Consider the following 13209-nt stretch of genomic DNA (forward strand, 5'->3'; position numbering starts at 1 on the left):
GATTCTGGTGGCAGGCTGAAAAAATGAAGAACAAATAAAAGACGGAGCTTTAGGATGGTTGGCAGAAAAGGTCACGAAGGTCTGTGACCGGGCACACTAGCTCTCCAGTCAAGGTGGCGAGAACAAAGGCAAAACCATAAAACACACAAGCTTGATCAGACACCTTTATTCTGGTCCCTACCATTCACTAAGCAACCTACACAAATTATTTCCCTTTCCTCTGCCTCAGGCAGCAGTAGCTGCATCGAGGCCAGAAATGGAAGACACAGCAGTGGAAGACCTTGTAGAGAAAAACTAACAGATAAGATTTGTGTTTATTCTGGCTTAGGAGAAGTGAGAAAAGGAAAAGTAAATGTGTGATTTTCCAAGGACGGTTCTTCAAAGCTGAGGCCTGCAGAGGGCTGGCTGAAGGATGCAGGTGACTGCTCACAAAAGTGCCCAGCTCAGCGATCAATCCAAAGTACCTAAAAAGACAAAGAACAATGCATAAGGTGAGGTGCCTCAGGAGACAGATAAGTATAATAAACTGGGCAAAGTTAAAGTGAAAGCTGCTTTGGTGCTGGCAATTCTCTAAGACCAAAAACACTTGTTTTGAAAAATATCCATCCAAAAGATCCTTGGGGAAAATCATGTCAGCACAAAGGGTGGGCAGCTGGGAATTAAGCATACTGGTCTGGAGAGTTAGAATCAGAAGTAGGAAAAGGCCTAAGAAGTCATCCGGTTAATAAGTATCTGTAGACACTGCACAAGGGACGAGTGATACAAAATACATGAGAAGTTCTCTCAGCAAAGAGTTTATAATTTTTTTAGAAAGTTCTAGTTTAAGATGTAATACTGAGTGTACAAGTTTCCCCGCCCTCCCATCCAAGGTTCCATTCAAAAGGAAAAATGGCTTAAAAATATGTAAATCTACAACGAAGAATGAGGGGGCAGGCATCAGCGTTAAGAGATTTCAACAAAAAGCTCAGTAACAAAAATCTGACTTAAGTATGTTAATAAATTGTGTAGAAGAAAAATGAGCCCAGAATGAACAGAGAAGGAGCTGTAGCAGAGGTGGGACCCATCTGTCTAGGAGACCCATGCAGAGGCTGCAGACGCAGATGTTAGGGATGACAGCAAGAGACAGAAACAGCTGGCCCGTCTCCCCACGCCCTCCCTGAGTGCAGCACCACCAGGAAACAAGGATTTAAACCTAATTTGGCAGGAAAGTGTCAGGGGGCTCTCTTCTAAAAAACTAAAGGAATTATCTGGAGAAGCAGAACAACTTCTGAAAATGCTGTCTGCCCACATAAAGCCTTCTGCATCCTGGCCTTTTGGGGACCCCACATAACATGCAGTCCCACTCCTGCTCACAGTAAAATAGAACTACCAGATAAAACACACACATATACATATAAAACACACACATATACATACAGTTGCCAACAATGGCCGTATTCCCTCATCTTTAAAATGAATGAAAATTACCAGGTATTTGAAGAAATCCTATACAGTAAATCCAAAATTTACTTTTTTAAAAAGTGAGAATGTTAAATTACTGCTGCAACCAACTGAAAAAGCTTATTTTTTTAATCCTTTAAGCATTGAAGAAGCATCGAGAAAAGTCAGATCCAAAATCCAGAAAAGGCAAGAACAAAGTAAACCCAGCCTTCAAAGCTGCCTTTGCCCTGAAGGTATCTGCCAACCCAAAAGACAGATCTCAGAAACAGCGTGATTCTGGCAGGCTCAGGAACCAGGAACCAAATCCCAGAGTCTCCCCAGGAGTGAAGGTCTGATAATCTGTCCCCCATCCCACTTTTTAAAAAAAGCTGGAGTCCCAAATAAATGGCTACACTCTCAAGTGACGCAAAACCAGAATTAAATTAGCCTCTCACAGTCCTGCAATCAAGGTTCATATCACCATGGTGATCTGAGGATCCTCAATCTTGAATTTGGATCAAGGAGATCCTGCACTGATAAATGCCTGCTAGTTGCCTTGCAGAAGCACATGACAATCTTTGGAGAGTTTATAACATAAGCCTCAAATTATCCAACAAATAATTTTATAAAGTTCAATTAATGATGTACTGATATGACTAGACATATAGAGAAAAAATACCTTGAGACAGTACCAACAGAAACCATAGACAAAAAAATGCTTCAAAAGGCTTAATTAAGTATTAGGCTGGACACAGACCATAAAACAATTGTGCTTACTATGTTTTTTTCTTAGTTGTTTTTCTTAAAGGGATTTTTTAATATTTTATTTATTTATCTTTAGAGGGGAAGGGAAGGAGACAGGGAGAGAAACATCAATGTATGGTTGCCTCTCGTGAGTCCCCTGCTGGGAACTGGCCTGCAACCCAGGCATGTGCCCTGACTGGGAATCAAACCACCATCGTGTGGTTCACAGGCCCGTGCTCAATCCACTGAGCTATACCAGCCAGGGCTGTGCTTACTATGTTTAAAGAAATAAAATACAAGCTTCAAAATCCCTGGGAAAAATACAAACAATAATAAGTGACAAAAATACATTTTAAAAATAATCAGAATCTGCAGAACTGAAAAATATAAAAACAAAACTGAAACTAAAAAAATCAACAGAAAACTTTAAAGGGGATAAAAAGGGGATAAAACCACTGAAGAGAGAACAAACTGGGAGGTCAGAAAAAGTACACAGAACAAATCATGGAGGGGCAAAATGGCCGAGTTTTATCATCTGTTTCATGAATCCCCAAGAGAAAGGAGATAGAAAAAAACAAAGCACAGCCAATATTTCAACAATTACTGGCTAAGAATTTTCCAGGACAGATCTACATATTTAACAACCCTTAAATATGTTAAACCCACATATTTAACTACATAAGAAATCTATACCTAAATACATCAAAGTGAACTATAGAAATAGCAAAGGTAAAGAGATCTCAAAAGCATACAGAAAAAAAGGATGAATTAATTCCAAAGGAATAACAGGTTAACAGGTGATTTCTCAACAAAAACAACTGAAACTAAAGAAAGTAGAGAATAGTTTCAATGTGCTAAAAGAAAAAAGAAAAAAGGCAGCTACCAGCAGACCCAAATTTAAGGAAGTTCTAAAGGATTTACTTCAGGAAGAAAAGAATCACAAATGAAGGATCCAGGAATACAGAATGAAAAGAAGAGCGAAGATAGTAGTAAGTATACTGATAATTTTATATTTCATTAACTGTATAATGTAGCAATGATAATGACTTATGTGAACTGACAAAGACAAAAGATGAAACAAAAATACACGACAATAACACATGTGCAGCAGAAGAGACTTATAAATGGAGTTAATATATTCTAAGATCCCATTCTGCTGAGGGAAAAGGCACTAACAACAGACTTTGATAAATTAAGGATGCATGAAAGTACCTGACAGAGTAACAACTAAAAGAACAGAACTAACTAGATCAACTAACTTCCAAAACAACAGAGGAAAAAGATGGAATAATAAATTATACTAAAAAAAAGGGGAGGGGGGGGAAGATGGAGAGAAAAAATAAAACATGGGCAAGACAAACAGCACAAAATGAGAGATTTAAACCCATACGTGTTGCTAATTACATCAAATATAAGTTACCTGTGTGTGTGCCAGTTAAAGACTGTCAGTCTGAATTTTTAAAAATAATCCAATTATACACTATTTGCAAAGATATAGAAAGGTAAAAATAAAAAAATTTTTTAAAAGCTGGTATACTTTTATAATATTAGAATAGACTTTAAGGCAAAAAGCACTGCTAGAAGTAACAATGGTCAATTTATAAATATAAAAGATTCAAATACTAGTAATATATAACAATATTAAATGTATATATACCTAATTTTATGGTCTCGTAATATATAAAGAAAAATAGACCCAGAAATATAAGTAGAAATAGTCTACAATCATAGCAGACTTTAACACACAACTCTCAAGATTGAGTAAATAAGCAGACAAGAGGAATTCCACAGAAATACAAAATCTGAACTCTGCAATAACCGAACCTGACAGTGCACCCAACAACCACAGTATACACCTTTTCTTTAAGAATACACAGAACGGTCAGAAGGTTGCCTGTACATTGGGGCCATAACTCAAGTTTCGAATACCACAAAGGACAGAAATAATAGAGTAGTACATTTTTTAAGAAAATGCAATTATTATTAACAAAAAAGTTAACTATAAAATTCTCAATTTTGGGATATTAAAAAATATTCATCTAAATAATACACAGACCCCCAAAATCAATTTAAAAACATTCAGCCCTAAAAACAAAAAGAAAAAGAAAAGCTCAGCCCTGGCTAGTGTGGCTCAGTGGACTGAGCACCAGCCTACAGACTGAAACGTTGTTGGTTCAGTTCCCAGTCAGGGCACGTGCCTGGGTTGCAGACTGGGTCCCCGGGTGGGGGCCTGCAAGAGGCAACCAATTGATGTTGCTCTCCTTCTCTTTGGCTTTCCTTTCCCCTCTCTCTATAAATAAATAAAATCTTTACAATTAAAAGAAATTTCAAACCAAATAATAATAATTTATAACTTAAAATGTATATAGTAGAGAAAAAGCCTAAACATTAACAAACTAAAAATCTATCTCAGAGAGTTGGGAAAAAATAGCAAACTTAAACTCCAAAAAAGTAAAAAGAAATAATAAGGAGCAGAAACTAATAAAATATAAAACAGAATTATGTGTTAGCATCAACAAAGTTAAAGGTTTGTTCTTTGAAAAGACTAAGAAAATTGATAAACCTCTGGTGAAAGTGATCAGGGGAAAGAGAAAAAACTCTGATAGCACAAAGAATAAGAAAGGGGATGTTAATAAATTCCTTATAGACATTACAAAGATAATAACAGTACATTGTTAAGAACTTTATGCCAATAAATTTGAAAATTTACATATACAAATATAAAATTCTTACAAAAACTGAAACTCCTTGGGACGGGGGGGATGTCTCACAAAAATAAAGAGGAACAGAATAGTTCTAAAACCATTCCAAAAATTGAATCAATAATCAAAAATCTTCCCACAAAGAAAATTCCAGGCTGAGATGGCTTCCTTGGTGAATTCCACCAAACAGCCAAAGAAATCAGTCTAAGTTTACAAAACTTTTTTAGAGAACATAGAAAAAAAGAGGTATATTCTCCATCTGATTTGAATGGGGCCCACATATAAGTATAAAAAATAGCAATCTCTCTTATAAACATGATGCAATATTTGCATTGATAATCCACACACACAAAAAAACCTACAGTAAGCCTAATTACTAGGAAAACACTAAAAGCTTTCTCTTTGTCATCAAGATATTTGCTATTACTACTTCTACTCAACACTACTGGAGATCCTAGCCAATGCATTATGGCAAGTAAAAAGTTAAAAGATAAGAATTAAAAAGAACTTCACAGAAATGTCATTATGGGCAGATATTACTGTGTGATTAAGGAAATCCAAAAGAAAAAACAGATAAATCATTACAATTAATAAAGTTGAGCAAGAGACTAGGTACAAAATTAACATATGAAATCAGTTATATTTCTACATACTAGTAATATTTTTTAAATGATGTTTTTAGGAAGATACCCCTAAACAATATTAAAAATATTAAGTACTTAGGGGAAAATATCTAACAGTATATTTCAAGAATTCTTCATGTAAAATAAAAACTTAATTTAAAAAAATTAAAGATCTAAATAAATGAAAACCATATCATTTTCATGGACTGGAAGATTCACTATTGTGAAAATACAATTTCTCCCCCAAAGTAATCTATAGACTCAATGCCATCCATATCAATATTCCTTTTTGTGAAATCTGACAAGCAGATTATAAATATACATGAAAATGCAAAGAATCAAAAACACTTCAAGAACAAGGTGAGAAGAGTTGCTCTCTTGAAAAAACTACTATAATTGAGACAGTATGGTACTGCCACGGGAATAGAAAAACAGATCAACAGGAAAGAACAAAAAACCCAGAAACAGCCTTGCTTTATAACAAAGATAGAAATGCGGAAAAATGATATGGACAAGTAGATAACCAAATGAGAAGGAAAAGAAAGAAATTAGACCCCCACCTCAATCCAATAAATAAAAAGTCAACTCTGGTTTTATAAAAGACAAACTATAAATATTTTAGCATATAGGAGAATGTCTTCATGACCTTGGGTTAGGAAAAAATTTGTTATTAAATGGGTCACAAATAGCATTAGCTATACAGAATGAAAAGGAAAATTATAAACCAGGAAAATATATTTGCCTCTCATATACTGAATAAGATTCTATTCAGAATATATATGTATTATTATAAATCAATAAAAAAGACAAAAATATCCAAAAGAAAAATAGGACAAACATGCAAAAAAAGATATGAACATGCATATGAAAATATGCTCAATATCACTTGTAATCAGGGAAATGCATATTAAAACCACAATGCAATTTTCACTTCTATTCCTACCAGATTGACAAAAATCAAAAACTCTGATAATATCAATTGTTGGCAAGAACAAGGAAAAATGAGAATTTTTATATATTACTAGTATTAATGTGAATCAGGTATACAGGAAGTTCAGCAGTACCAACAAAAGAGAGATAAATATAGCCTATGTCCCAGCAGGGTGGGGACACATAGCCTAAGTCCCACCCATGAAGGGTGAGGGGCAACAGCTGTTATCCCATTATATGCCATTAGGTAACTATTTGATTTTTAAGCATGGATATATAATTTTACGCATACACATACACACACGCCCCCAAAGGAAAACAACAAGAATGTTCATAGCAAATTGTTCATAATAGCACAATATCCAAAAAGTGATATGAAAATGGTTACATTGTAGTATTGTCATATAATGGCATGCCATACAGCAAAGAAAATGAACTAGATACATGTACAACCACAAAGATGAATCTCATAAATAAATTAACCTAAAGAAAAAAATTATTTATGGATGTTCGCTTATGTAGTAAAATTATAAAGAAAATCAAAGAAGTAATTACCAAAAAGTCAGGATACAGTATGTCAGGACAGGTCATAGGAAGACATATAATAAAGAAGGAATATATACAGAGCTTCTGAGGGCTGACAACATTCTGTATCTTGGCCTAGTTGTTGGTTACAATGCTGTTCATTTTATTATTTATTGACTTTACATTTGTTCATGTTGTATTTCAGAAGGAAAGACTTACAAAAGAATATACATATATAAATTTGTTTGCATAAAATATCCAGAAGATTACAGAGTCCAATAAGAGTTACCTGCAGGGAGGGGACCTGTATGAGGTAGTAAGGGACAGAAAGCACAGAGAAGGACTGTTTTCCAACTTCTACACTCAACTTACAGATACAACATGGAAGATTCAATTCTGATAAGATGACATAAATGTTATCAGCCTCAACAATGTGAAAGAATAAGTATAGATGACACGGAGCAAGAGCTGGAAGCAGGCTAAAAACAGGAAAGGAAAAGACAGGTGCAATAATAGTCACACCTTACAGTGGGGAGAAAAGAAGTATGTTAAAATTTGGGTACAATAAAAAATAAACATTTTAGCGTGTTATATAAACTATAAAAATAATGATACAACTATCAAAAACAGAAAAGAGGGAAGGGACTTAAGGGGTAGTATAGGTTAGCCAAACCTTCATTTATCGTAGCAGGAACTGATATCAACTGCAGCTGGTAAATTAAGAAGGAAGCATATTATTTAAAAATATAAGTAACCTCCTGAAAGCTGAAAACAAAAACAAAAGGGTGAGAGGCAACAGCTGTTATCTCATTATATGCCATTTGGTAACTATTTGATTTTTAAGCATGCATATATATTGCCTTGATTAAAAAAGAAAAAAACAATTTTCTACTTAGAACATACACTTGTAAAGACATAAGAACATTTGTTTTAACAGGTACAAAATAATATGATACTGACTAAACCCACAAGGGCTAAAATGGCCAAAATTCTGATCCATTAATGTGATACAGTACAGAGGATTCAATTACTAAGCTTATTGGATCAGAACATGAAAATGAACACATCTACCCCTCAATAAATGGCATTTATTAAAAATCCAGGCTAAGTACTGTGCCATTGCAGAGACTGGGATAGAAAACTGTGTTAAGATCTCTCCACTTCTATTCCTGGCACCCTCCAATTAATTTATTATCTGAAGAGCACTAGTGGTATGTCTTTAAAATACAAATCTGATCATACTACTCATCTCTGAAGAGCTGGTAATTAAATATGGGTAGGTAAAGTAGGCTCCCAACATTTTTTACTGGAAAACTTATAGAAAGTCAGGCACAAGAAGTTGCCTGCCTTAGGTAGGCAGCTAACAAGTCATTTTTAAGAGTAATGAGTAGACAAACAGAATGGCTTAAGAAAACACTACAAATTAAGAAAATACTTAAAGCTGGTCATGGGAATTTATCTTTAAAGACTTTCAAAAAAATGGATCAAAAGGGCCAGGGGCTTAGATTGATACAAAGATGCAAAACAAAGGTATCAATGTAATAAAAGAAATCAAGATTTCTGAAGGTAATGAAGCTTGAAGGAGATAATGAGAATACCTTGGAATATGTGTAAGGAAGAGTAAACTGATCAGATTTGGGAATTAAGTAGCAGAATAGTTCTAAGAGAAGGTAGCTAAAATGAGGTATTTCAAATATTTGCTAAATGACAAGATTTAATTAGTACACAAGTTAATCTAAAATTCCTAATAGATACAAGTAAGTACAGAATCTCTGCAGCAAAATAATCACTTAACAGGACTATTAAAAAAAAAAGAAACAAGAAGTAACCCTTTAAATGTTGGCAATTATTTCTGATTTCTAACACTTTGAGGGGGGAAATTTATATCTAGGGGTAGAGCAAAGTAGGAATTAAACATCAGAACCTACCTAACTCCACTGCAATCTCCCTTACTCTCCCATTTCTTTAAGATTAGCAATTCTCGAATAGAAGTTCTAATTCCCCAGGGAATCAGAATCTCTAAATCTCATCAGATTTAACAAGTTAGTTTTTCCTATCTCAATAGGAAGTAGAGAGAAAGAATTATCCCTACAAACAAGGAAGATCCATGCATCCATTTTATATAAGGTTTTGAAGTCAGATCATTAGCAAGGAAAAGACAGCTGGAAATAATTACTCATTGGTAGAAAACTTACCTTCCAGAAAAGCAAATTCATCCACAGCTTCTATTGCATTATCTGAAACACAAGACAAAGGAACATCAGCCCCCTAAAAGTACAATCCACACACTGACAGAGCAAGAGACTTTGTGCAAACCGGGAAATTTATAAAACTTGTCCCTCTGCTATCTTGAGATCCATTTCCACTCCACCATCAAATCTTAACTCTCAGCTAGCACGCACACTCTCTCTCCCTCTTGCTCTCTCTCTCTTCCTCTCTCTCTCTCTCTCCAATAGCAAGAAAAGCTAGGCAAATCCTGACTGTTGAGTGAAGGGAACTTCTTTGCTCTGTGAATCAACAGAGAAGAGTTTGGCAATATAGCAGGGAAAGTGAGAATATGATATACAAAAGCTTAACACCATGATGGTTACCACCTAGAAAGAAGAGTCAGAAATCAAACCCCCAGTTTCTAGAGGAGAAAGAAATGGCAAGCCTGGTACAACATGGCAGATAAGATAAAGAGGTCTTGTCAGCTTTGACAATAGCTAGATTCCTTTCATTTTCTGCCCCAACATACCTCCACCCACTCAAAGCATAGAGACTCTAAAGGCAGGGCTTTCTCGCATCATGACAGCCCAACAGAAAATGTCAGAGAGAGACCCTGTGGCACCAGACATCCTTTTACTTCGATGCCTTCTTAACCAGTAAGAGGGAAACTTCAACCAGCCTCCCTTGTCAGCTCCGGGTACCAAATATCACAGTGACACTCTACCCAAATCTCTCCTCTGGAGGGTTTTTCTCTTTCCTTGTTGAGCACAGCAGTAGGCATCTTTTGCAATAGTCTCCACGAACAGTTCCTGCAAAGCAAACAGAAGTGTACAGTAAGCCCTCACTTAACCTTCTGGGACTTGAAGTGACATACCATATAACAAAACCAATTTTACCTTAAACTAAGTAACATAAGCAACAGTTAAGCTCCTATGGCATCTCATCAACATTATATGGAAATGATGTTGAACAAAAACAAAGTTATTTGAGGATCCGCTGTACTAAAGGGTACTAGCACAACTTTTGTGAGTGCTCCTATTTGTGAATAGGGGCAGGGGTGAAAGGAGGCTCAGATGCCTAGAGAGGTTCTGCAGGAAGCTGAAGGTTGTCCTGCACTTCCTAAAGGTCTGGTCCTTCCTGCCTTTCTGCAGTAGGCCATGACCCGCCCCCTTTCCCTTATTTGTAAATCCTCCACCCCATTCATTCACTTGAGATTCGTACAAATTCTGTGGTAGACACTGGAGACGCAAATTAAAGTTGCTGCCCACGCCCTCAGGATGGGGAGGGTGTGTTGACAAACTACTACAGTACTTTGGTACACAGGACTTCTCCTGTCTCCCCTTCTAATACTCACATCTCATAATCCCGCCCCAGCATCTCTCACTTCCGGGTCTTCAGCACACCCCGCCCAGACCCTCCCCTTCCCCCTCCGACTCCACCCCCAACTCCAGCCCCCGCCGCCGCTGAGTCCCGCCCCTCGCCACGCTCTCCGCCCCCATTATTGTGCCCCTAGCGCTCCCCGCGCACCGCGGCTCGTGCCAGGATGAAGATGGCTTCCTGTCCCGCGAGTGTCACGTCGGGGTCTGCCTTAACCAAGGCCTTCACTCGCGCCAAAGGCAGCCTGGAGAGACGAGCCCCGGACCCACTCGTCGGGGCTTGTGGCTGCGAGGCCACTACCTCCCCGCTAGACCCCTCCTCCTCGCGGGGAGTCCCGCTTCCAGCAGCCGCCGCCGCCATCCGGGCACTGAGCGAGCTGCGCGCGGCCGCCTACTGTGCACGCGCCTGCGGCGCCAGCCCCTTTCCCGGAGTGGTGGAGGCCACGCCCTCTGTGAGCGTTTGGCTCCGCCCCTCACCCAGCCTGACTGCTAGGAATCCCGAGTGGAAGTCCTGACAAGTTGGAATCCCGCGCGTTGTATGGCGGCCTTATAAATCCGGCCGCACCTCACCGCCATTGGAGTGTAGTGGCCTTCTTTTCGATTTTCAGTGACCCACCGGTGCCATTCGGTCAAGTTGAGCCCAGGCACCGCTGCTTAGTAGGTGAATGTGGTCTGGGATGTGCTGGTCTGGAGGAGCTCTCAGATCAGGAGAAACCCTGGCTGGACCCTCAAGAGTCTTTGTCAACGCAGATTGGTACCCAAGGCTGCACTGGATGGCCCGGCGTGAAGAGAAGAGGATACTGAGGAGGGCGCGAAATTTGGACCAGCTTCAAAGAGAACAAGATGCTCTTGAATGAGGTATAGGACTTTGGCAGGCAAAATTGGAAGAAGTTCAGTCTAGACAGGAAACCACAAGGAAGAGCCATAGAGGCTGGGAAACGACGTTGTGACAATCACACGAGGCTCATAGATTTATTCAGTCAAGAGTTGCATCACAACCTTGCTTCTCAAACTTTTGTTGCAGGATCCTTTATACTCTCAGAATTTATTGAAAACCCAAAAGAGCTTTTGTTTCTGTAGGTTATATTGATATTTATTGTACTAGAAATTAAAACAGTTTAAAAATATTCACTTAACTAATATATTACATGTTAACATTTTTATGAGTAGTGACTTAAACTTTTGTAAGTTAATGAGAAGAGTCTCTTTAATTCCTGACTTAGACGACTGGATTCTTTCGTGTTTCTCAGTGTTAACACTATCATTTTTCACATAGACCTCGAAAACTCCACTGCATCTTATTGAGGTAATGAGAATGAAATGGCAAATAACCTTTTCATACTATTAAGGAAACTGAGCCTTAGCTGTTTCTTTTAGTGTCTTTCTAGAGAAACCAACAACCTCCCTCCCAGCACCCTTTCAGCAGCCAGGTGGGACAAGATCAGACTAGTTTCCATGGCTAGAGTCTGTGCAGATCAACCACCTTCCTCTCCACCATAAAAGTCACTAATAGTTTGTTGGAGGGGGCAGACTGATTGGAGCTTTGGCTCTGATGTCTTTGTGTGGTTTTCTCAAAATAAATCCTCTCTACAAAAGACATCTGCCTCTGGGTTTGACTTTTCAGTTGTGCAGCAGGCAACAACCCACCTACCTGGATTGGTTACATTAAGAAAATAGTTTTGACTTCACAGACCCCTAAAAATGGCCTCTCAGAATAATCACACACCCCTGTTGGTCCCCACAACACACTATAGGAAGAGTTGATGTTTAAAATAATAGGTTTCATCTAAGTCAATTCTGTTTTAGTAGCTCTTGTTTTTAAACACTATGTGCATGGCTCACAGTGCTTTTACATTTATGTAAATCGTATTGACCTACATCGTTTTCATAATACCCTATTTGAAATAGGTAATATTTAGTCATTTTACAACTGAGAAAATTGAGACAGATGGTTAATTCACTGAGGAATAGAGTGAAAAAATGAAACGGAGTCACTAATCAATCTGCTAAATTACTAAAATCAAGTAGGTTAAGGTATGAGAAAACTATTTTATTCTTGTTTTAACTAGCCTGGGAACTTAAAATTTTGAACTCTGCAGTCCTGCCTCAATGTTCAGCTATACATCAAACCCAGATTACTTCTGATTACTACCTGAAAGACTAAGAAAAGAATATTCATGTATACAGACTTCCTGATATCCATTATCCAAACTACCTGATATCAATTATCCATACCACCAGTCATCTGGAGGATTATTACCTTGCACCAATTTCTAAGAATGCAGGATTGATTTTTCTCAACACTGTACTTTTTACTGGAAGAACTCTTAGCTTTTCTTTCTTCTTCAGAACACTCTGGATATTGCCTAATTGTGTTTACAGTTTCCAAACCCTAAGGCCCTTGAATAAATCTTTATTACTTGTTTCTAGTCAAAGCCTCCTGATTTCATGTATGCTTGGTCCATGTCACCCACAGGGGAATGTGGTGAAGCCAAAACGAGACTAAATTAGATAACATCTGAAATCACTCTCCACTCCAAATGATGAAGTAAACTCTACTGACTGAATTAGCAGAACAAGAGGCTTGGCTGAGATTACAATCTTCAGAAGGGATGTGAGTCACTGAAATTTTCACTGCAGCCTTCTTTTAGTCCTGAGTCCATCCTCAGATCACATTTGTGG

At 37.8% G+C, this 13209-nt stretch overlaps 1 protein-coding gene across 1 annotated transcript; it reads right to left on the minus strand.

The window, feature by feature from the left end:
- Positions 1 to 150: 150 nt before the first annotated feature.
- Positions 151 to 10934, minus strand: POLE4 (DNA polymerase epsilon 4, accessory subunit). The gene is made up of 4 exons (XM_037130919.2): positions 10679 to 10934; positions 9876 to 9960; positions 9139 to 9180; positions 151 to 464 (listed from the first exon to the last, which is right to left on the minus strand). The coding sequence occupies exons 1-4, from the start codon at positions 10886 to 10888 to the stop codon at positions 451 to 453; spliced, it is 351 nt and encodes a 116-aa protein (XP_036986814.2). The 5' UTR covers positions 10889 to 10934; the 3' UTR covers positions 151 to 450.
- Positions 10935 to 13209: the final 2275 nt, after the last annotated feature.

This window comes from Artibeus jamaicensis, unplaced genomic scaffold (genome assembly GCF_021234435.1).
Source record: "Artibeus jamaicensis isolate MK-2021 breed Jamaican fruit bat unplaced genomic scaffold, CSHL_Jam_final contig_384, whole genome shotgun sequence".
NCBI classification, from domain to species: Eukaryota; Metazoa; Chordata; class Mammalia; order Chiroptera; family Phyllostomidae; genus Artibeus; species Artibeus jamaicensis.